The sequence below is a fragment of the Eurosta solidaginis genome, chromosome 3, assembly GCF_040869045.1.
Source record: "Eurosta solidaginis isolate ZX-2024a chromosome 3, ASM4086904v1, whole genome shotgun sequence".
NCBI lineage: Eukaryota > Metazoa > Arthropoda > Insecta > Diptera > Tephritidae > Eurosta > Eurosta solidaginis.
In genome coordinates, this window is record NC_090321.1 from 216062166 (window position 1) to 216089139 (window position 26974).

Here is a 26974-nt window from a genome sequence, read left to right on the forward strand (position 1 = left end):
AACCTTATGGGATTTCCGCAGGATACTTAAGGGATCATTTCAGTTTAATATCGGTTCAATTTCGGCACTACTTCCGGCTCGATAAGTGTAAATTAGTTGAGATCTAAAGATACGAAGAGTTTTGAGAAAGCTTGGAGAATGACGACTGATGTTTCTCCATAAAAAATAAAAAACCTTATTAATTCCAGAAGTCTGTAATTGTTGAGTAAGAACCTTTTACGCACTGTGCTAAGCGTTCAATAGTGACATCGAGGAGAGTGCTCGAAGAAGAAAAGCGTCTTCCTAATTTTTAATAGAAAGTTGTTCTCTTAGGAGAGCTCTCTGAATCTCAAAAAGGTTCTTTAGATATGCCGCAAAGTTGTTGCGAGTCAATTTTTCTAGTGATATTAGAGGCAAGCAAGCCGTTTTCGCGCCGGTAGCCGAGCAAAAGTGTTTTTGAACTCAGTCGTAAAATAGATAATAGATCTCACTGAAGAAAAGATATCAAAGGAAAAAGTGCCGGTCATAGGCAGCTTTAGGAAGATGGACCGCATTAAACTATCCAAGCCATTAAAATGACAAAAAGTACTTAAGAACTATGCGTACATATTAAATAACCTACCTTCATATAAATAATTGTATCGGTACCAAAGCCCTCACATGACAGCAATACAATATCGCCATGGAAGTAACGGGCATATAAACGCGCAATTGGCAAACCGTAACCATAGCCAGCCAATGGCACTGTGTGGAGATCAGATTTTGATGGTTGTGGCGCTGTACTGTACATGTATTTGAATAGTTGATCGGATTGAGAACGTGGAATGCCGCCACCTTGATCAGAGATCTAAAAAACAATCGTTATCAAATGATATTAAAGCAAAACTTATAGTTTTTAAGTAAAAAATAACTTTATAGATTAAACAAACCTTTACACAAATATCTTCCTTGCCAGCAGCTATTATTACTTTAATCGGTGGCAAACATTCACATTTATCTTGATCATTATTCTCAACAACAGCACGCATGGAATTTTTGAATAATTCGAAAAGCATATGATATAAATGCGATGGCACATAAACTGTACGTATTGGATTATTTCCGTTCTCCGATGCATTTTGTTCGGTAATTTCCAATTTCGGACTTATCAAATAATATTGATCGCAAAGAAATCGAGCATTTTCATATGCATCTTGAACGACTGAAGAAATCTGGCAAGCTGGATCTAAACAACCGATATGACGACCCTGTTCATTGCCGAACTGACCAAAGAGTATGGCTGTGTGATGAGAAAAACAAAAAAAAATATTTATTGATGAATTATTAAAAAATAATTATAATGTGTAGCACTTAAGTTGTACTTTGGTGGGGAAATTATTCCAACTGAAATGGAAAGATGAAGTTGAAATTTCTCAAGACACATTCCGCCAAGAGCTGAAAAGTTACAGCCAAGCAAATTTAATGGGGAAATTTTCTCTACAGATTGTTTTAGATCATGATGCAATTACAAGGTGACTGACGTTGGCAGCTTCTCTTTCTAATCCGCCATCTTGAACTCCCACTTTGTAACTCAATTTGCCTCTGTGCGAAACTACTTTTATTTTTACATAGATTTTCTACAAAAAATTCTAAAACCGAAATTGAACCAAGAGAAATCATGGATGAGCAACACTGATCAACGTTCACTTCTTTCTTTAAGAATTCATGAGCTTAAACCCGGTTTATAATAATTGAATTCCAATTATTATGTTTTCTATGAGAAACTGAAAACCAAGAAACATTTACTGGCATATTGCGATGGAACCATTTCGAAAACCGCCAACGTAATCATCATCAGGCAATTTTGTAATGTTATCAAAGGTTTCACCGGGATTCGAACCGTGAATCACATGGTGAAATTGCAGTTGCCTTTAACTACTAGGCTATCCTACTGGTATTTGTTTTCATGCTAAATTCAGTTTTTCTCATTTCTACACTAACAACACAATTGAGACATTTTGTCTCTATATTAATTTGTGTGTCATGTAGATTTGTTTTTGTAAAGTTCTTCTTCGTTGCGAATGAGAAGATTTGTAAACTCGGACTCAGCTTTACATATTTATGTATGTTTGTTTAATGGTGTGGTCAGTTTATACTTATATTTAAGAATTCATGAGCGGTTTATAATAATTGAATTTCAATTATTATGTTTTCTAAGAGAAACTGAAAAGAAAGAAACATTTACTGGCATATTGCGATGGCACCATTTCGAAAACCGCCAACGTAATCATTATCAGGCAATTTTGTAATGTTATCAAAGGTTTCACCGGGATTCAAACCGTGAATCACAGGGTGAAACTGCAGTTGCCTTTAACCACTAGGCTATCCTACTGGTATTTGTTTTCATGCTTCTAAGAGAAACTGAAAAGAAAGAAACATTTACTGGCATATTGCGATGGAACCATTTCAGTTTCTCTTAGAAAACATAATAATTGAAATTCAATTGTTATAAGCCGGTGTTAAGCTCATGAATTCTTAAATATAAGTATAAACTGAACACACCATTAAACAAACATACATAATATGTAAAACTGAGCCCAAATTTACAAAGCTTCTCACTTCTTTGTTTTGATCGTTATTCGTTGTCAATTGAAGAAAAAATTACGATTTTGCCTTTGGAAAAATAAATTTAGATAAATTAACTGAAATATCTTAGAAAACGTAAGTGTACACAAACTATTACATGCTAATTGTTAATTATCATTTATCTACAGGTATTTACATTGTTTACCCACAAATAATGGAAAACTGCGATGGTCTGACTCGCAATCCTAGCGATACACAATCCCTGTATTCAGACTGGGAGTTTTCTATGAGGACCAGGTGAAAAACGATGGAAACTCCCTTGGTGTGACCAATTGACTCCAGTTAGCAGAGAAGAGAGAAAAAAGCGAGGAAAGAAGATACACATTGTTTTTTTTTTTTGTGCAATATGACAAATACCTTTGTTTACTGTGGAAGTATACGCATCAATAGAGAAATATTATAGGGCAGCACAATGTTTCAATTATATATCTATATCTTATATGTAAAGATGAATGCGATTCTAGAAATTATACCCGCGTTAATTTCATATAGTTTTAGTGATTTATAAAAACAAAGATATTTCATGTTTGGTATAGAGATTCCATGAATGAGGACATTCAGGAGAGAAAGGTAGAGGGAGTGGGAGTGGGAATGATATGCAGTTTGCATTATTCCCATATTTAATACTATTTCACAAAACGGCCTCTTCTGTTCTTCCCCTTTCTCTCGTCAATCGTATTGTATGGGAGTATTCAAAATGAGCTTTCACTAGATATACCACCTTGTCGTTATTACATCATGGTTTTAGATAAAATCGTTTTACAATGAAAATACAGAGAAAACCAAGAGGCATGTGTGTTATTGTAGCATCAAATTCCGTTTTTTTCTATGATGGTTTAGGTTCATTCTTTTAAAATTTATGTCAATTTATGAGTTTGGCCGTTATCGTAACCGTAACCATAACCACAACCGTAATCGCAAACATAACCGTGATAGTAAACGCATCCGTAGCTATAACCTTAACCGCAACTGGATCTAACGCCACAACCGTGACTTAAACAGTAAATGAAACCGCAAAAGTAGAAATCAGCGTCACCGTAACCGTAATCATGCTAATCTCGCACCCGTACCATAACCGTTACAATGACCTTTAACAAAACCTTGGAACTTCAGAAGATTAATTCCACCAAGAGCTAAAAAAGAAACACCTAAACAAATATGTAACTCGTTAGTATAGCACGTGGACTCTGACGCTTATGTTGAAGTTCTCAATCCAAGCGTATAAAACCAGAGGAAGTTATCAAGAATGAAACATCTTCTGTATGTATCAAATTTTTTCTCAGAAGCCATTGGCCCATGCTTAGGACTTTTGAAAAATATGTGAGTTGAAAAGTTTGACGGTAGCCGTAAGCATAACCTTAACCATAAACATAAACACAACCGCTATCCTAAATGATGCCACAGCCACACGTACCTGTTACTAAAACCGTAAGTATAACCTACCCTCCTCCGTGCGAGATACGCAATCTTGTGTCGGTGCATAGCATCTTCTTCAACTTTATCACACATGGGATCTATACCTTGACCTTTGGTATAGTGGGCATCATCTCTGTACACCCTACCCAAATCATGAGCAATTTCTTGATAGCATTGCACCCTAACAATTTTGTCCCATTGTATCAGTATCAATCTACTGAATTGAACGACACTGACCAATGACAATCTTAAACTGCTTTGCGGGGACAGGCGGAGTAGCCACATCAGCTTTTGCTTCTCCAATTTGAGTCCCTTTCTTTTAAAGCGTTTGACCTGCATGTCTTGTAGATGCGGCTAGCCTATCTTACGACACTTCACTGCGACTTTTCTGCCTCCTACGAGCAGGCTTATGGCCATTAAACGATTGTACTTTATTCGTTATTCCACCCAAAGCCTGTTCCTTACCACTGGATAATTCTTAATGTTGCCTTTTTTCACACTTCTTCTCTGTCCGAGCTCGCCTTTCGCTCACTCACGGAGCCCACTGAGTTTTCGCTAGCCTCGATCTACAATTCTAACTCACTACTTGCAGCGCTCTCATCTCACCTGACTTGCAACTCTATCCTCCTCTATTTTTCGTATTATCTTCCTTATTACTTTTCAGAGTGATCTTGGACGTATTACCGCCTGCCATAAACAGCGGGTGCAGCGATACTATTAAGTATGAAGAAGTAAAACCGTCGTCTACAGGAACCCATTTTGCTGTTGTAAGGCTACCGTTGTTTTCAGAAGCCCATAGATATCGAAAGCGCTCCGATAAAACAGCTGTATGCATCCCACGCCTGCAAATCATCCAAACGGCACAGTGCGCTTAACATTCCGGAATTGGTCAGCGAGTATACCTCACACCACGCGGCCACCGTGGTGTGATGGTAGCGTGCTCCGCCTACCACACCGTATGCACTGGGTTCACACCCCGGGCAAAGCAACATCAAATTTTTAGAAATAAGGTTTTTCAATTAGAAGAACATTTTTCTAAGCGGGGTCGCCCCTCGGCAGTGTTTGGCAACCGCTCTGGGTGTATTTCTGCCAGGAAAAGCTCTCAGTGAAAACTCATATGCCTTGCGGATGTCGTTCGGAGTCGGCATAAAACATGTAGGTCCCGTCCCACCAATTTGTAGGAAAAAAAAATAGGAGCACGACGCAAATTGGAAGAGAAGCTCGGCCTTAGATCTCTGCGGAGGTTATCGCGCCTTATATATATATATATATATATATATATATATACCTCACATCATCGACAAGGTATGGAATCTAAACTGATGGAATCTAAACTGAGTGTTCCACTTTTTAGAACGTTTCTCTTTCCAACTTCCGTTAGCTTCTTAATTTTCTTCCCTCTCTCATATTCTTAATCTGCTAACTGCACCTTTTTTATCTGATTTGGTACATGTCCGCTCTCTGAGTCGCTTCGGTTCAAACAACTTGAGTTAAGAAAATTTTTCTTTCGTTTCTTCCATGAGCCTTTGCATGCACTTATAGATATAACTGAAGTTAATTATTTTTCACAACCCAATCCTACTGAAACTAAAAGTTTCCTTATCGATGACAATTTGTGAGTGATCGCACCTTGGGTGGGGCAAAGCACTGCTACAAGAAAAAACAAGGCAAAAAAGGAGAAGCTAATACCTCAGAGCCGAGAGTGATCGCTCCCAGCTAAATACTTTCCAAGGTGTAACAGGTGATGCGCAATTGATTGCAAAGAAATTAACGATTTCTAGAACTTTTCATTTCTTCATAAATTTAACCATTACTGTTAAGATGAAAATTATGTTAGGTGGTGACAATAAAACACAATCCCAGCATAGATCTATGACTGAGGTGACTTATATATAGCTATTTTGTCCGCATCTCGAATAATTTCGAACCTCTATACAATAAAATGTTGTCCGCACTGTGGCTATAATAATCACATTTAACGTACGTAGATCACTGTATAGTTCAGAATAATTTATCATCGAATGAGAGGGCTCGCTCTCAAAATTTTAGTTGGAGGCTGAACTACTAATGGAACAGTGAACCACGCACGAGAAGCTCCGTTTGGACATCATATAACTCTTAAAATATAGCACAGGATTACTAAATAGTATAATTTGGTTATTACTCACTATGTTGATTGATTAACATTCGTATACTGATACGTGACATATATAAACGATCAAGAAAATATTGTATTGATGATTCCATGCCAGAATCGACGCTACCACCTTGATGTTCTTTCATTTCGATAACGCCTTGTGCCATTGTTTGTACGACATCACTGTGACGATTTCGGATATGCACCAAAGTGTTTACAAATCTAAAATAGAATAAACAATAGTATTAATTTAAAGCATACAGCTCAATATAGAAATAGTATACCAAGAGCGGTAGTAAACAATCTAAGCCTAGTAGGTATAACAAGTAAGGAAGGCTAAGTTCGGGTGTAACCGAAACTTTTAAATTACCTTCATTTAAAAGTGGGCGGTGCCACGTCCATTGTCCAAAATGTTACTAATTTTCTATTCTGCGTCATAAGGTCAACCCACCTAACAAATTTCATCGCTTTATCCGTCTTTGGTAATGAATTATCGCCCTTTTTCAGTTTTTCGAAATTTTCGATATCGAAAAAGTGGGCGTGGTTATAGTCCGATTTCATTAATTTTAAATTGCGATATGATATGAGTACCCAGGAACTTACATACCAAATTTCATTAAGATACCTCAAAATTTACTCAAGTTATTGTGTTTACGGACATACCGACATGGCTAAATGAATTTCTTTTTTCGCCCAGATAATTTTGATATATAGAAGTCTATAGCTATCTCGATTAGTTTATGCCGTTACGGGGTACCGTTATGCGAACAAAATTAATAAAATGAGTATAAAAACAACTAAGTAGTTTTCCTAGCAAGGAGTTGTTATGCAAACAAAGAAAAGCAAATTTAAGATTCATTAATAAATAAAGTAAGTATGTATTTATGTCAGTGTACTAGATTCTATAATTACTTAGTCATAAAAATATGCTGATGCTTATGACACATTGTTGTAGCGTCGAAGTGTAAATTGACACACAAAATCCCCAGAATGCACTTAACTTGTCTATGTAAATTAAAAAAGCGAAAACTGAATTTTCATTAAGTAAAGAAGCAACTTCTAGACTTGAAGGTACATAGTTCAGGGTATTTGGTTCAAGATTGCGAATGGATGGCATTGAAGCTAGCCAACGTGAATGATATGCTCGGTATACTGAAATTAATATTTATGATTTCTTAAAGAATGCTAAGCAAAAAGTGGGGTCTAAGGCCAGGACTTAATGCTGGAACTGGGGAATCAGTGGAGAGTTTCGGCATTTCTGTTTTCAGGGACGGAACTAAAACAGTGGGGTAGAAGCTGTATCCTTTCCGTCACTTCCCGCCAGATGCGTACCTACTTATCCCCGGGTAACGTTTCCACCAATCTTGAAAAATTGAAGTGACAACGCCCATTAATGCTGCTCGTGCCTTTTAAGAAACAGATGCATCGAATATTTATGGTGATATCTTGAGAACCGTGGAGGTATATGGTATGTATGAATTTTGTGTGCATCTTCCCTTTTCACAGGAGAATCGCCACAGGCGCTTGATAGCAACGACCAATCGCTATTCAATTAAGCATTAAAATATATAAAAAATGTATTTATGGCAAAAATTGTATATAAAAAAGTAAGGAAGTCTAAGTTCGGGTGAACGCCTGAAATGCTGTTGTTGTTTGTTTTGTGTGGTTGATAGTGCTACATATGGTTCCATTCTGAACTAATTTTTCTTTAAGTTATGGCTCCCGAAACATAGAAAATTGCTTAGTCATAAAAGGGGCGGTGCCACACCCATTTTTTTAATTTGAAGTTTTTCCTATTTATTGTTATAAATCCATTTGGGAAATGAAATACCATTGATATAACGCTCTTTTTCGCTAAGATATAGCTTATTTTATTCGTCCACGACCCTTTTTGAAAGTATTTTATATAAAAGTGGGCGTGGTCCTCAACGAATTTCGTTAATTTTTCTTCAAAGCATTCCTCATAGTAAGGGCGACCGCCGCCGAATTTTGTTACGATAGGTTAGGCGATTTTTGATTTATGATTAATAATATTTGTAAAATTGATTTTATCACAAGTGGGCGGTGCTACGCTCATTTTAAACAATTTTTTCCAAATTTTTATCAAGTGTCTCAATATCAGTCCATATGCCAAATTTCAACATTCTAGGTGTATTATTTACTAAATTATCAGGTTTTTTTTGTTTTCTAAAATTTTATATATACAAAAAGTGGGCGTGGTTATCATCCGATTTCGCTCATTTTCAATACCAATCTATTCTGGGTCTATATAAGCTCGTGTACCAAATTTGGTGAAGATATCTCAATATTTACTCAAGTTATCGTGCTAACGGACGGACGGATGGACGGACATGGCTCAATCTAATTTTTTTTCGATACTGATGATTTTGATATATGGAAGTCTATATCTATTTCGATTCCTTTATACCTGTACAACCAACATTCCTTTATACCTTTACAACCAACCGTTACCCAATCAAAGTTAATATACTCTGTGTGCAAAGCACGCTGAGTATAAAAATTAATCGTGGTGAGTGTATGTTCAGATGCTTAAAACTTGAAAACTACTGGACCGACTTTTATAAAATTTTGTACGTATATTATCTAGGTACCCGAATAGGCTATACGCTATATTTGATACTGCTGGGTGGCTTGGATCTTGAGACCAAAACGTGGACCCGGGTACCACTAGAATGTGTTTATACAATATGGATATCATATGAAAGCTGTTGATAAGGGCTTTCGTAAAGAGTATTTTTTATACCGCTGGGTGACTAGAAGTAACAAGAAGGTTCAAAACATGCTATCAAGCAATATTTCATGCCATTACTTCGCGGGTATGGGATTAACCATGCTAGTTTATATGAGAAAAATTTCTTTTCACGTGGTGAATCCCATGCTCGCGTATTACGCACACTATTGAATAGCAGCAACTCTCGATTACAGATGTCGCCCGCTCATGCTATAATATTCGTAGGTGGCAATTTATGACCAGCAGCAACTTCCGATTACCGAATTACAGATGTCGCCCGATCATAGTACCAGTACTAAGTACTAAGTAGATAAGCACAGGAGGGTTATTGGCGTTACTGGCGGCATTGAGTTGAAGTCTTGAGAATTGATGTTAAGTCGAAGATGACTCTGTAGTAGTACTGCTGTTAGTGGCGTCATTGCGCCACTGTATAACGAAACAGTGTGTTAACTTCAGTGTCACCAGCCCCCAAATTCCAACTTTCGCTAAGCTAAAATTCCATCGTCAAAAATCTCTAATAGAAAATAAAATGCGCAGAAAAGTATGCAGCATTTAGTACAATGTAGTCATAAGCGATAACAGCCTAACTTCTATTACTTAGGTGGCATTTGCTATCGAGCACATGGTACTAAATATTGCATGCTCTTCTGCGCTCTTGATTTTGTTTTAGAGATTTTTATGAAATTTAAAAGAATACAGTTAGGCTGCGTAACCTGTGCGGTGTTAAGTTATTGAGTTGATACCGAGCCTGCCCCCAAATTCCCAAATTCGCTTAGCTAAAATTCTAAATAATGAGGAGGATATAGTAAGTTATCCTACAGATTTTTTAAATTATTTAGATTTGCCTAGAATGCCCCCTAATCATTTGCTTCGCAAAGTTGGATCTGTAGTTATTATGCTTCGTAATCTGCATGCACCAAAACTGTGTAATGGAACAAGACTGATTCTAACCAAGCTTATGAGCAATTTGATAATGGCAAAGATTTTAAAAAGACCGCTCAAGAGAGAGGAATGCCTGATTCCGAGAATACCCCTGACTTCAAATGATTTGCCGTTTCAGTTGAGGCGCATTCAGTTTCCAGTGAAACTTGCATATTCGATGACCATTAACAAACAAGTCACAAGGACAGTCGTTGCAAGTCTGTGGCATAAATTTAGAGATGCCATACTTTTCACCAACTATACGTAGCGTGTTCCCGCGTTGGGAAACCATCAACACTTTTTATTTACGCTCCAGATAAGAAAATCTAAAATGTTGTGTATCGTGCAGCTTTGAATTGAGCACATTGATTACTCTGCCCCTTTTATAGGGTGGAATGAAATTAATAGAATTCAATGATACAATATTTAATTTAACTTTATTTTCTGAAACAAATATACTTAGCGTTGTAAATTTAATTCAAATCACAATTTTAATAAATCTATAACCTAAGTTATTAGCAATCACAAATTTCTAACCAATACTAGAAGTCTCGAAATTAATTCATTAAAACAATATATTTTGAGCAAAACGAAGTTTGCCGAGGTCAGCTAGTAATACGTATAGATATGGTTCTATTCTGAACTAATTTTTCTTCGAGTAATGTGTCCCGAAACATAGAAAATTTCTTAGTCATAAAAGGGGGAGTGACACGCCCATTTTTTTAAATTTGAAGTTTTTCCTCTTGTGTGTGCAAAGCACGCTGAGTATAATAAAGTAAGTATTTATGTCAGCGCACTAGGTTCTATAATTATTTAGTCATAAGCATAGCGTCCAAGTGTAAATTGACATACAAAATCCCCAGAGTGCACTTAACTTGTCTATGCAAATTAAAAATTCGAAAATTGATTGATTGAGCAACCACTAGAGGAGAAGGTACATAGTTCAGGGTATTTCAAGATTGCGAATGGAGGTCATTGGCGCTAGCCAACGTGAATGATATGCTCGGTATACAGATACTAATATTTATGATTTTTTAAAGAATGCTAAGTAAAAAGTGGGGTCTAAGGCCAGGACTTAATGCTGGAACTGAGGAATCAGTTAAGAGTTTCGGAATTTCTCTTTTCTGGACGGATCTAACACAGTGGGGTAGAAGGTGTATTCTTTTCAACACTCTCTTCTACTTTTCAGTTTGAGGCATTACTGTGTGCACACAGCATGAGTACAAGATACTTCTAAATAGTTTGATTCATAGATGTTAAGTAATGATTAGATAATGCTAAGGATTGCTAATTAACCATCATTTCCGAAATTCTCTAATTCATTAAATAATTAGAATTAGTTCAACTAATTCCCATTAGCTAATTGAAATTTTTATTGTAATGGTAAATCTAATTGCAATTAGTTGCCATTAGCAAAAGAAAATTGGTTTACCTTTAGAAATCTAATTGACTTCTGCTAATGCAATTAGCTCGAATTAGAATCAATTATTTTGATAAAAATAAATTTTTTTCAAAGAATTATTCAAGTGAACGAGAAATGATGTAAATAAATATAAATAATTGATTCTAATTCGAGCTAATTGAATATCTAATTGCATTAGCAGAAGTCAATTAGATTTCTAATTGTAAAGGTAACCCAATTTTTTTGCTAATGGCAACTAATTGCAATTAGATTTACCATTAGAATAAAAATTTCAATTATCTAATGGGAATTAGTGGAACTATTTCTAATTGTTTAAAGAATTAGAGAATATAAACCAATTGCATAAATTGCAAATTCTAATTGGAATTTAACATGTATGGTTTGAAATGTTGTTAGGAATGTTGTTTCTTAAAAATGGATCCCCGGGTAACGTTTCCTACAATTTTGAAAAATTGAAGTGACAACGCCTATTAATGCTGCTCGTGCTTTTTAGGAAACAGATGCATCGAATTTTTAGGGCAATATCTTGAGAACGGTGGAGGTATATGGTATGTATGAATTTTGTGTGCCTCTTCCTTTTTCACAGGAGAATCGCCATAGGCGGTTGATAGCAACGACCAATCGTTATTCAATTAGATATTGAAATATAGAATAATTTTATTTATGGCAAAAATTGTATATAAAAAAGTGGGTGAGTTAACATACCGACTGAGCTCATTTTTGATAGGAACCTTACTCGTGGTCAAAAGCAGAGGTGTAAAAAATTTCATTACAATACCTTTGCTTATATAAAGTTTGTTGCAAAAAAGAAAATTTGAGGATGACCTTCGGTTATTTTTTCATGTTGGCGGTACAATCTTCCCGGGGGACGGTAGTGCCCATTATTGTTTTCCTTTTGCTTTCTAATCCAATATTTGCCATCAGCCTGCTTAGTTACGCTACGTCTACACCTTTGTTGTGTGTAGCACAATAAGTTCTGCTTACTGCATAGTCTGCTGCAGAGGTCTGCATTCCATTCAGATCATAGAATTGATCTTTGTGTTGGGATTAGGAATCACTGCTTTAATGCGGTCAGTGCTTAACCAGCTCGTGTTTAAATCGCTTCGTATGTCTTGTATTACAACAATAAATAGGCCGGATTAGTACCCCACTGTGGAGCTGCTGAGGTTGTAAGGATATCTTTTAAATCGGATGAAGTGCATATATGAATTTTGAAGCCGGGTTACTTCCGTGATTGTTCTCCCGTTTTCAATGAAAACAGAGAAAGGATAGAATAACTTAAATCCTAATTTTCCCGAAATCATGCAGAGGTATCCAGCTTACCTAACAGCCATAAGATGTCGATGCACAGTATTTTATCCCTGATTATAGAGCACGAAATCAAATTTATCACGGCGGGATCCACAAATAGCAGTATCCTGGATTGCGCACTCTAATGTCCAAATATCGACTCGAGTCATTTGACAGCTATGATGCACACTAGCCTTTATGTAAGGAAGAAAGTTCGCGCAGTAAAACAGAGAACCAGTTACGGCCTCTATCTCCTGCAGGGGGAGAACATTTCTCACCCCATAGATCCGATAATGTATTGGGGAAAAAATTCTCGCCGCAGTCAAGTTTTTCCCCGAAGTTGGTGTACTTGTTTTAAGTTCCAACGTCCAGGGAGTGTTTTCTCTGTTGCAATATTAAAAACAAGCATATTTCGCACTCACAATGTACCACCGGTGCGAAAAAGGCCTCTGAAAAAAGACGTTGGCTACTATGCAACGCTGCGTACTTTGCAGCAACTTGCTATGTATGTGAAAGTATCTCCATTGTTCCCCTGTATGGGAGTGTGCCAAGAAGTGCTCCTAAGGACTCTTTTTAGACATTGCCGGATCTTTCAACAATATATCTAAAAATGCTCAATGGATCTCTTAGAGCCACGATAGGGGTGGAAGTTTGGTGCAAGGGCAGTAAAATTGCAGACGATGAGATACACGTGTATACCAATGGTTCCTAAGTAATGGAAGGAGTAAGGTCTGCGGTATACAGCGTAGATCCGAAAATAAACAAATCCTTCGAGCTGCCAGATCACTGTAGTGTTTTTTGGGCGGAAGTAGTAGCCGTGACTAAAGTATTAGCAGTACTAGAGGAAAATAGCTTCTACTGCAGTCGTGTCAAATGTTATATTGGAATAAAAAAGTAAACACTTGGTGCGTTTATCCAACGAAGACAGTTTAGGCCGAGCTCCTCTTCCACTTCGCGTCGTGCTCCTTTTAATATTTCCTACAAATTGGCGGGACAGGACCTACATGTTTGATGCCAACTCCGAACGGCATCGGCAAGGCAGATTAATTTTCACTGAGAAGCAGAAATACAATCGGTGTGTTTGCCAAATCACTACTGAGGGGTGACCCCGATAGGAAAAGATTTTCCCATTGGTAGGCGGAGCACGCTACCACCATACCACGGCAGCCGTTATAATGCCAAGCAACAATAAAGGCTATAAATAATTTCGCATTGAACAACATCTAAAAAAATTTTGGAATGTAAACAATCGCTGAATCTATGTACATATATTGAATGCGCAGGCATATGTGGCTAGATGGAACTATCCAGCTAAGAAGGGCTCATCCCTCAAAGACCGTATCTGTGAGGTCCCAATCAGATTTGGCGATTAAAAGAAGGTAAGAGTTGCCACCAAGAGTCATCATGATGGGTATTCTGAGTGGATAACGCCTTCCAACGTCACATGCTTTTAAATTGGGGCTCGCCAGTGAAGTGCGGGTAGCAGGAGGAAACGATTGAACACCTTCTGTACTCGTGTCCTGCGCTCTGGTAACACTGTGGACTCATTCAGTGTATATGAGGTCCTCACGGACCGGTCGATTCAACCTAATCTAGGCCAGACATATAGATTTCATATCTTTTTTCGGCATATAAGATTTCTGCTAGTCTAATACTCAACCTAATTGACTTACTTTTCTAAATTGCCATTTGTCGGCTCGGCCTTTTCGAATTGTAGCACTTCCTCGAAGCTTTGTACATACCATAAGCTCACTTGACTTACGGAACGTGTATTTAGCAAATTGTCGGGCAGTAAAGCAATCTCTTTCATGATATTCGCCAATCGAACGGGCAGTTCTTTGCGCAGGAATATAAAGGATTTTTTCTCGCATGCATTTTGGCCTGAAAGAAATAGAAAAAAAATATTACTTTTATGGTAAGTTCTTTAAAAGAAAGAAGAAGTTCAAGATCTGTTAGAAACTACTACATTCAAATTTCTAAAAACTTTCTAGAGCAAATTAGAAGCGCTAAAAAGCGGATTAATTTTTGGCTTGATTCAAGTATAATTGTAGACAAATTTATATTTAAGTTAGCACATTTATATGCCACTTTCTGGAAACAAAAATCGGTAAAAAATGCTAATTAATCAGCTTTTTTAAATATGAATTTATTCACACTTCATCCAGTTACTGGTGCCGGCAGCCAGTTAAATTAAAAAAAACAAGTAAGGTAGACTAAGTTCGGTTACATACACAGCTGTACACTTGAATTGCTGTTGTTGTTTCTTTTGTGTGCTTAATAGTGTTATAGTGTATACATATGGTTCTATTGTGAACTAATTTTTCTTCGAGTTATGGCTCCCGAAACATAGAAAATTGTTTAGTCATAAAAGGGGCGGTGCCACGCCCATTTTTTTAAATTTGAAGTATTTCCTATTTATTGTTATAAATCCACCTTGGAAATGAAATTCCATTGATATAAAGCTCTTTTTTGCAAAGATATAGCTTATTTTATTCGTCCACGATCTTTTTAAAAATCTTTTATATAAAAGTGGGTGTGGTCCTTAACTGATTGCGTTATTTTTTTTTTTTTTTTCAAAGCATTCCTTATAGCAAAGGCAAAATCCCTGCCGAATATTGTTACGATAGGTTTAACGATTTTTGGTTTATGATTTATAATATTGCGGGTTCGAATCGAGCTCAAGGCCTAACAATAATTTTTTATCATTATTATTGTTATGATGAATTTTTTCTCAACTGAAAAAATTTTTAAATTAGAATAGAAGAAAAAAAAATTTAGACAACTGCCAAAGCTCGTTGTATACATCCATTTCGGGAACTGCTAAATTCCTTCATTGGCAACGTTTAGTCGCCGCTGCTATAACCATTCAGCCATAACAGCGGTTTTTGTTTGTCTTCATTAATTCTACTTCTATTCTGGTTCGTGTCAATTGATATTCACAACACTGCGACATCTGTTGCAGAATGGATGTGAAAATTGGACTTGTTTGATGGCAATGCTGCCATAGTGTCATATTTTATTGACACTTTTTTCCCCGTGCTCTGGGATGTATTAACAATTTTTTTTTTTTTTGTTAATCGGCCTACTGATTTGTATTATTGTTAGGCCTTGAGCTCGATTCGAACCCGCGATCTTACAAATCAGTAGGCCGATATAACAACAAAAAAAAATTGATTAATAATATTTGTAAAATTTATTTTATCACAAGTGGGCGGTGCCACGCCCGTTTTATAAAATTTTTTCAAATTTTTATCAAGAGTCTCAATATCAGTCCACACGTGAAATTTCAACATTCTAGGTTTATTATTTACAAAATTATCTGGTTATCATCCGATTTCGCTCATTTTCAATACCAATCTATTCTGGGTCTATATAAGCTCGTGTGCCAAATTTGGTGAAGATATCTCAATATTTACTCAAGTTATCGTGTTAACGGACAGACGGACGGACGGACATGGCTCAATCTAATTTTTTTCGATACTGATGATTTTGATATATGGAAGTCTATATCTATCTCGATTCTTTTAAGCCTGTACAACCAAAAGGTATCCAATCAAAGTTATAATACCCTGTGTACAAGTACAGCTGGGTATAAAAATTAATAATATAAAAATGCACAAAATTTAGCAATCCAAAGTTCATATTTTGTTCAGAAATATGAGCTTAATGGGTAGCAAAATGAAAACAAAAGCTACTAAAATCTTTGGACAAACATGGTAAATTCTATACTACACTCGTAATGGCTTTTTTCTTATTTTTATTTATTTACACTCCACGTCACATGAATAGAGGCAACTTTTTCGCTGCTTGGCTGCTTTCTTATTGATGTGTAAAAATTTTTTCTCACGGTATGTGGGAATCCTGAATATACGCTTAAGGTGTAAGCTAAGGTGTAATAGTAAGCATAAGCGTAGTCTTTTTAAGAGGGTTTGTTTTATGAGGAATATATGTAGGATATAAATGCAGGCGTAGTGTGTGATATAGGTATACCGTGTAGAGTACTTGAGAATGTGGAATGTCGGCATAGTGTGTGGTATTGGTATGCCTAGTACTAGAGAATGAGAGCGTAAGTGTAGTCAAGGAGGTAGAGGGCAAATACGTCCCTATATATTAGTTAAAGTTTCTGAGCATATACACAATTTTAATGAATGCAAGTGCACGAAGAGAGGTATATACTGCTGTTTTGAAAAAAAAATGAGAAAAAGCGAGATTTATAGTACTGACACACAAAGAGTTTACAAAAACAAAGCATGTGGTTGGGTATTCAAGTTCAAGATGAAATATGTTTCTTTAAGCATTTTGTTGGTTGTCACAGCTTTCTTAATATTTGGTAAGGTTTTTATTTAATTATAAAGTGCAAACAAAAAAAAATAATAAAAACAATTGAAAAGTAAAAAAAAAAAACAATTATTAAACTAAAGAAAAATAAGTGAAATAAAAAAATATATTTAATTAATTAAAAAAAGAAGTTAAAATAAAATAAAATGAAATAAACTAAAGTAAAGTAAAAAAATAAAATTAAATAAAATGAAATGATTTCAAGGTTCGAATCGAGCTCAAGGCCAGAACAATAATTTTTTCTAATGATAATTATTGTTATTTTTTAATTTTTCTAAATTTGAAAAATTGTATTTTGTTTTGGGAATAGTAAGTAGAAAATTTTTCAGACAACCTGCCATAGCTGCGCAGATAGATCCATTCCGAAGGGTGCTAAGCCTTCATCATCAGTACGCTTTAGGCATGCTGCGCTAACCATTTAGCTATACAGCGGTGGTTTGTTTGACTGGCAAATTTGCTACTCCTATTCCTTTTTACCAACTATATTTATTCAGTGTTGCGCCATCTGGTGCAAATCACTAATAATGCTGGATAGTAAAATGAAATGAAAAAAAGATAAAATTAAATAAGATAATTTTATTCATTTAAGAAAAAATAAATTATTACTAAATTAAATTAAATTAAGTAAAATTTAATTAGATTAAATTAAATTGGTTATCGAAAAGTTTTGGATTTATCATCGAAAAAACATCGATATGTTATCAATATGATATCGACTCATTTTAGGATTGTTACCAATTTCTCTTAGAGTGTTATCGAAAAGTTATCGATTTGCTATCAAAATGATATCAATTTGTTCGAAAAATTGTAGATTTGTAATCGCAAGTTGACTTATTTCTTATCGGAGAGTTATCTTAAAGTTATAGAATTTTTTTCAAAAATGTATCGATTTGTTCTCGAAAATGTATCCATTTCTTATCGGAGTGTTACGACGACTCATCCGTTTGTTATGAAACAGATATAAAACTTCCATATAAAACCCATGATAGCAAAGCCGATAAGAAGGCAACAAGAAGACGATGACAAGCTGATAACAAATCGATAGCAAGCTGATAAAAGACCTATAACATGACACTTTAGATAAAGTGATTTATCAACAACTCAAGCAATGACCTTATATAGGCATACGTATGTAGGTATATAAGCATGCACTTTTTGCGTATGTATTTCTTATATAATAAACTTGAATGATGCAGAGTTGGGTTTTATTGGTCTAAGTTTGTATTTAAAAACTTATTTAAATACAATTTAAACGTCAAAAAGATATTTAAAGGTAATAATTTTATGTATAGATTATTCCCGAATAAATTGTTTATAGCTACCATGCTGAAGTCTAGGATCAAAGGCTGCCATTGTTTAAGAAACACCTACCACTGAGAGAGGGGCAAATGCCATTTCTTAGGACATCACAAAGTTAAAATTTTCAGTTGAGATGAACCTGAACAATAGCCAGCACTGGCTCTAAATGCTATAGTTTTAGGCTTGTTCGCAACTAGTGTGATTCGCCACTGGATAACTAGTAATTAAACAATATTGGCCCCTGCCCTGCCGATCTCTTCCCTGTTCTTTCTCTAACTCTTACTATTTCTCTTCGCAGGCTTCTTATTCTTCCTCTCTATTTCATCCTTTCATTCTCCTTCTCAATCGCCCTTTTCTTTGCACTTTCATGCTCTCTTATTATCTTCCTGCCTTATACCTTCGTTCTCTGCCGTTCTCCCTTTTCCTTCATCTTCCCCATACTCTTTCTCCCTCCCTATTTTACTTTTTCTTACCCTTTGCCTTTTCGTCCTTTTTCTCCCTCCATCTACCTTTACTGTTCCACACATCCTGCCTTTATGTCACCCCTCTCCCTCTTGTTGTCCTCTATTCCTTCCATTTTTTTCCTCAAAAAGGCTGCGCGCTAATACAAATCCGCTAGAGTTGCCTTCTTACATTCGCATTTACGCTGGCCGTATCGAGTTCAACACTTCTTTCGTCATACAGGTTTTTTAAAAAAATCCTTTGGGAATCAGCCTTCTTAGTATCGCATATAAGGTTCTGTCAAGCGGGTTGTACGTAAGATTGAAGCCCACCGTGATTCGGCTGATTGAACCTTTTCAGTGCGGCTTCAAAACCGGCAAATCTATCATCCATCAGAATTGCACAATGCGCCTAATTTTGGGAAGAACCCGCGAGAATTTACTCGCACCACCTCTTGATCGATTTTAAAGCCGCTTTGGACAGCACGAAAAGAAGCTGAATTTATTTTCCCCGCAAAACTTTTACGGGTGTGCAAAATGACGTGGAACCGTACGAAATTAAACGAGGTTTCAGACGGGATGATCCCCAGCCTTGAGATCTTTTAATTTGATGCTGGAGAAAATTATACTAATTGCAGAACTTAGCCGCTCTGGAGCAATATTCTAAAGTAACGTGCAATTACCGGTGTATACTGACGACATTGACATCATCGGCCCAAACACACGGGCCGTAAGTTCTGCTTACTTTAAACTGGAAAAAGAAGCGGAAAAGTTGTCACTGTTGAGAGCCATAATTTCGGAAAGTTAAAGGACTTCGTTTATTTGGGAGCCAGCATTACCACAAACAACAATGTCAATCTAGGAATTCAGCAAAGAAGCACTCTTGTCAACAAATGCTACTTTGGACGGAGCAGGCAATCGAAAAGTGAAGTGCTCTCTCGGCAACCGAAAATCATTCTCCACCAGTCACTTATCCGAGTGCTATATGGTGCAGAAACAGGAACCATGACAACATCATATGAGACAGCTCTGGCAGTGTTCGAGAGAAAAGTTTTTCGAAAGATTTATGGGCCTCTACGCATCAGCAAGTATCGCAGAAGATTTAGTGATGACCTTTTTAACTTTGGGCACACACCAACGCAGCGAATGAAACCCCAACGGCCACGCTGGCTAGGTCATGTTTGCGAATGATAGATGTTTACCGGCCAAAAAATATTTTTATCGGAACTCATCTATGGAAGCAGATGAATAGGGCGGTCCCCACTCCGCTGGAAGGATCAGGTGGAAAACGATTTAAATTCTCTTGGTGTGACCAATTGGTACCAGTTAGACCAACGAAAGGCGACTGGCGCACCTTGTCGGGCGGCCATAAACGTGTAAATTAAGTAAGTAACTAATTGGTGCCTTATATATGAATAAATAACCTTATTTAGCTACAGTTTGGTATTAATAAATGTAAGTACTAATAGATGTGATATGTACATATATTCCAGCAAGACCACAGACATTTTTGTTAAAGACCTTTTGATAATACATACTTAACATTTTGACGCGCATCAGAAGGGTAAAAGCGAGATATTTCACAAGAACGAGCGGTTCCTAAACCTATATATGCCAAAAGAGAGGTATGTGTGGGCGTAGCATGCCTCACTTTGGTTGCTTATTGAGATAACAGTAATGTATACTTTAAGTTGGACTAAAATACAAGTATTTCTTACATTATTTTTAGTTCGATTAATTTTTGCCCAACTCTGAAAAGAGATCTATTAAGTTCCATATAAAAGCACGCCAAGATAACAAGATCATTGAGTACAGTGGGATAAAAGCTGGTGTATACATTTGAAATAAAAACAATAGTGTAAAGCTCATAATTTAGTGATAGAGCAGCAGCAGAGAGCATACAATTTAGCAGAGAAACTCAATAAATGTCGTCTAGTTGTCTCTCAAAAATAATCATACGAGCTACGAGCGGTGTCGACAAGCGCAAAAAGATAAGTTTGGAAAAAATAATGATCACAATCACAACGAAAAACAACATTATGAGAGCTTTTCAGTGCCTTCACCGCAAACTGACGAGGCCTTTGTTTGCTAAAATGCTGGCTGATATTGCCATTGGATGCCTAGTCAGCCAGCTAAAGCGATTGCCAGAAAAACACAAAGTATAAAATAAAAGGTAAATAAAAATGAATGAATATAAACAATAACAAGAATGACCTCATTCGCGGTTATATAAACAACAATAAAAACAAGTAAAGGTGTCTAAGTTCGGGTGTAACCGAACATTATATACTCAGCGTCAGCTTCAATTTTACATTTCAATTCAGATAAATTATTTTTCTACATAACACGTGGCACCGCCCGTTTAAAAGAAAAATGTCTCCCCATTTCCTCTTACAATAAAACTTAATAAGTGAAATATCACTGATTCAAAACTATTTTTTGCTAAGTTCTAGCTTATTATTCTGGTCTACGACCCTTTTAAACTTGTTTTATATCTAAGTTGCCTTGGTTGTCGATCCCGTCCATTTTTACTAGAAATATTTTCTGCGTAACACAGAAAATTGCTTAGTCATAAAAGGGGCGGAGTGTTTTCCAATTTAATGTTATAATTCAATTTAGAAAGTAAAATTCTCTTGATACAAAGCACTTTTTCGCTAAGATATAGCTTATTATTTTCGTCTACGACCTTTTTAAAAATCTGTTATATAAAAGTGGGCGTGGTCTTTAACCGATCTCGTCCAATTTTCTATCAATATTTCCCGCTATAGGGAAAATTTGTGTACACATTTTTATAACGATCCCTTAATTTTTCTTCGAGTTATGGCTCCCATAGTCATAAAATGGGCGGTGCCGGACCAATTTTTTTAAATTTGAAGTTTTTCCTATTTATTGTTATAAATCCACTTGGGAAATGAAATATCACTGATATAAAGCTCTTTTTTGCAAAGATATAGCTTATTTTATTCGTCCACGGCCCTTTTAAAAATATTTTATATAAAAGTGGGCGTTGTCTTTAACCGATTTCGTTAATTTTTCTTCAAAGCATTCCTTTAGTAAAGGCAACCTCTCTGCCAAATTTTGTTACGATAGGTTTAACGATTTTTGATGTATGATTAATAAAATTTGTAAAAGTGATTTTATCACAAGTAGGCGGTACCACGCCCATTTAAAAACAAAATTCAAATTTTTATCAAGAGTATCAAAATCAGTCCACATGTCAAATTTGAACATTCTAGCTGTATTATTTACTAAATAATCAGGTTTTTGTGTTTTCCAAAATGTTATATATATATAAAGTGGGCGTGGTTATCATCCGATTTCGCTCATTTTCAATACCAATCTATCCAGATAAGCCAGTGTACCAAATTTGGTGAAGATATCTCAATATTTACTCAAGTTATCGTGCTAACGGGCGGACGGACATGGCTCTATCAAATTTTTTTTCGATAGTGATGATTTTTATATACGGAAGTCTATACCCAGCCAGCATTTTTTGAACATTTTGATCAAAAAATATTTAAATATCATACCCCAAGATGATCAAAAACGTTCAAATTTAAAAGCATTTTCTGTTCGAAAATTAACATATCGTCGGGAGAAAAATGTACCATAAATGTGATTATTCTTGAATAATCATTTATGATTCCTATTTCGAAACGTTTTTTATTCATATTTTATATCATTGTAAAATTGAGCTTTAATAGTTTTAGAGTAATATTTGACTGCTTTTCACAGTCATTTTCTGATCATATTCGTGAATATATTTCAATCGTTTTGGTTGAGATTTTTGAATCATTTTTGAGTGCCATTATAATGCATTCATTCTTCATATCTCATTCAAAATAGGACTACATAATAATCTTTTCCATCAGGGGAAGAAAGCATGCGAAAGTGAGCTATTCGAACCACAGCTAACTCGCAAACAAACTTTACCGATATACACCTGCGACTACAACATCCAACATCAGCATTATCGTCTACATCTTAAAATACGGATACTATACGGGATGTTGAAGGCGTATCCAGGTATGTCAAGATGGTTTCACTTACCTGGGGTTCAAATAGCTCACAACCTATGTATTGTCCAATCATTATGTATTTTCTGGGAAGCTGAAGGGGAGAAATGGTTGGGGAAAACTTCGTTCACGAGCAACATTACATTATTTTTGTCTTGAAGAATGTATTTTGCATAAATAATAAATTTTTTATATGTATATTTTTTCTTAGCTTCATGATCATGATTGAAAAAATATGTGTATGTGAAAAAAATAAAATTTTTAATGAATAGTAAAATTTCAACAAGTATAAAATTCATTATTCAGTCAACAAAGGTATTCAGAAAAGATACAGAAAGCTGAATGAAAAATGATAAAAAAATTTTGATCACGTAAAATAAACACATTTGATTCAAATATGATTCCAAAATGTGATTGAAAAACTATATTCAGTTTTTGATCATCAAAAGTATTCACATTTGATTATTTCTTTTGTTCAATTGTATGATAACTCATTATTTAGTCAGAAAGAGTATTCAAATTGTATTGATATGCAGGGAAATTCAAAATTTAATCACCCAAATGCTGAGTGGGTATCTATCTCAATTCCTTTATACTTGTACAACCAACAAATAATAATACCCTGTGTACAAGTACAGCTGGGTATAAAAATTACGCGCACACGGAAAGAAATCCACAATTCTTGTTGTGTTGTTTGTACATAAGCACACCCTTCCATATACATACATATGCAAAATGAAAATAGTAAAACATAAAATAAACTGAATATTTTTACATATTCATATGTAAATTCTAGAAAAAAGTTGAATGCTTGTAGAGTCAAGTGCTTGCCAAAGAACGGGCCCCCGACAACTACACCAATGGCAAGCGTGGAAGTTTACTGTATACAAATGTACGTAATTATATATATTTGATCTGTTTATTTTAAAATTTATTTATATGTATATATATATTTATAGATACATGTATATTTTTTTGTTGCAGTACGTACATATGTATATTAATAATATATGTGTGACTAAACTGTTGGTATTACAATTTTCTATACCAAAGTCACACGAGAATTAGGAAGAGGATGAAACCGGACCTAAAGTATGGGTCCAAGGGAACCGAATTAATTAAATAAACGTCGCAGGGTTTAGCGGGAAAAAACTTTACTTCAGTATTTAAGAGTTCATGGTTAGAGATGGGAAGAGGGTAAATACCCAAAAGAAGGGTAAAAATAATATTTTGGAAAATATGGGAACAAACACAATAAATAATTCAATCCAATCAATGTACCCAATTTTTCCTATATTGGTGGGTAGTTATCCATTACGCTATCGGTTGAATTAATTTTAATCTATAATCCAGAGTTTTTCAAAAATATTTAGCCAACAATGCATGTCGTTGCAAAAATTTAAGTTTACCCAGTAAACATTTTAAGTCAAAAAAGGGTCGGAAAAATATCTAAATTGGAGCGTTTACAGTCGGTATGTGCTCATTTGGGAGGCCGAAGCCAATGTATTTCCCTTCTTGCAATGGTCGTCTTATATGAGCATATTAACGTATATCATTTGAGCCTAAATAAGAGTCCGACATAAGTCTTAAAACGTGTTTAAACAGCTCATATTATACTCTACTGGAACTCTCCGGCGTCATTATACCTTTCATGAAAATGAAATGGTATATTAATTTCGTCACGAAACCGAAAATTGTAAGTCCTTAAAGGAAAATAGATAGACCCACCATTAAGTATACCGAAATAATCAGGTTGAAGAGCTGAATTGTTTTAGCCATGTCCGTCTGTCCGTCTGTCCGTCTGTCTGTTTGTATGCAAACTAGTCCCTCAATTTTTGAGATATCTTGATAAAATTTGGTGAGCAGGTGTATTTGGGTGTCCGATTAGACATTTGTCGGAACCGACCGGATCGGACCACTATAGCATATATCCTCCATACAACCGATTTTTCAGAAAGAGGATTTTTGTAATATCTCTTACCCAATTTAACAGATTGAAGCTTCAAACTTCACCATATACTTTCGTATATTGAACATATTGTTGCCTGAAAAAATTTATGAGATCGGTAGTATATATAGTATATATCCCCCACAACCGATTGTTCAGATAAGGAACTTTTCGTAATTACTGCCCTATTTTAAGAGCTAGAGGCTTCAAATTTCAGCGAATGCTTACTTATATAGCATATATTGTTGTCTGAAAAAATCATAAAGATCGGTGGTATATATAGTATATATATGGTGGTATATATAGTATATATATATAGTATATATATATATATTTTCGCAAATTTTAGCCCCATTTTAACAGCTAGAAGCTTCAAATTTCACCGAATATTTACTTATATAGCATATATTGTTGTCTGAAAAAATCATAGAGATCGGTTGTATATATAGTATATATCTCATACAACCGATTTTTCAGATAAGAAACTTTTCGCAATTAAAAAAAAAAAAAAAAAAAAAACTTTTCACAATTTCTACCCCATTTTAACAGCTATAAGCTTCAAATTTTACTGATTGCTTACGTATATAGCATATATTGTTGTCTGAAAAAATCATAGAGATCGGTTCTATATATAGTATATATCTCATACAACTGATTGTTCAGATAAGAAACTTTTCGCAATTTCTACCCCATTTTAACAGCTAGAAGCTTCAAATTTCACCAACTGCTTACGTGTATAGCATATATTGATGTCTGAAAAAATCATTGAGATCGGTGATATACATAGTATATATCTCATACAACCGATTGTTCAGATAAGAAACTTTGCGCAATTTCTGCCCCGTTTTAACAGTTAGAAGCTTCAAATTTCACAAAATGCTTTCGTATATAGCATATATTGTTGTCTGAAAAAATCATAGAGATCGGTGGTATATATATTATATACTTCATATAAACTGTCATATTGACCCCTTTTTTACGGCTAGAAGCTTCAAGATTCATCAAATTTCATCAAATAATTACGTTTACGTCATATATTTTTGAAATACGTGATTCGTAGCCATAGTTTTTACATGCAGACCACAAAAAACGTGAAGCTTTGCATCCTCACACAGATTACCTACCTATTTTTTATTTTATATTTATCTTAAAAATCGTTTAGATATGTTCAAATTTCACCAAATGCTTACGTGTATAGCATATATTGTTGTCTGAGAAAATCATAGATACCGGTGGTATATATAGTATATATCCCATACAACCGATTGTTCAGATAAGAAACTTTGCGCAATTTCTTCCCCATTTTAACAGTTATAAGCTTCAAATTTCACCGATTGCTTACGTATATAGTATGTATTGTTGTGTCAAAAAATCATAGAGATCGGTGATATATATAATACATATATATTGGTATATATAGTATATATATATAGTATATATATATTTTTTTTACGATTTCGGCCCCATTTTAACAGCTAGAAGCTTCAAATTTCACAAAATGCTTACGTATATAGCATATATTGTTGTCTGAAAAAATCATAGAGATCGGTCATATATATATTATATACTTCATATAAACTGTCATTTTCACCCCTTTTTTACGGCTAGAATCTTCAAAATTCATCAAATTTCATCAAATAGTTACGTTTTCGTCATATATTTTTGAAATACGTGATTCGTAGTCATAGTTTTTACACGCAGACCACAAAAAACCTGAAACTTTGCATCCTCACACAAAGTACCTACCCGTTTTTTATTTTATATTTATCTTAAAAATCGTTAAGGTATGTAGATCTGTTCACTATATATTTCTTATCTTATACACCCGATTATTCGGAGATTACGAACGGGATAAGATTATTGTTCAGCCCCATTCATGAAAGGTATGAAGTCTTCGGCACAGCCGAAGACAGTCCCGTTCTTACTTGTTTTTGCCTCTAATAAACTCAGATTATCTGGCACCTATATGGCCTATTTATTAGGCATCGTCAGCGCTTATTGGGGTCAAATATAGTTCGAAACACCTGGACAGAGCGTGCCAACTTTGCGGTCACATTAAAAATGTCGAGAAGCGTCCATGAGCGGAAAAACGTAACGAATAGCAAGGGTAACAATAATGTACGAATGTAATTCATTTTGTATTAAAATGAAGAATTGTCGTAACAAAGTTTCACAATTTGTTCCAAACTCGCTCTGACGAACATGAATAGTTGATAAATGATAATTTTTGCATGCTAGGTTAGGAGCTTTTAGGCCGTTAAATAAAAGGCAAACATTAAATTTTCTTTTACCTTCCTACGCGTTTCGACGCTTTTCTGATTCCTACATTGCCCACTTGTTTTGGACTCGTTTCGGATTCTTAAATTATGAGCGCCGTGAACATGTTTGAG

General features: G+C 35.3%; 1 protein-coding gene across 1 annotated transcript in view; it reads right to left on the reverse strand.

The window, feature by feature from the left end:
• Positions 1 to 26974, reverse strand: part of Pdk (pyruvate dehydrogenase kinase) — a 97021-nt gene that overhangs the window by 15309 nt on the left and 54738 nt on the right. Inside the window, exons 3-6 of the mRNA XM_067775051.1 lie at positions 14217 to 14424; positions 6189 to 6379; positions 909 to 1258; positions 602 to 826 (exon numbers count right to left, since the gene is read on the reverse strand). Coding sequence (XP_067631152.1) covers positions 602 to 826; positions 909 to 1258; positions 6189 to 6379; positions 14217 to 14424 — 974 coding nt within the window. The remainder of the gene's footprint in view (positions 1 to 601; positions 827 to 908; positions 1259 to 6188; positions 6380 to 14216; positions 14425 to 26974) is intronic.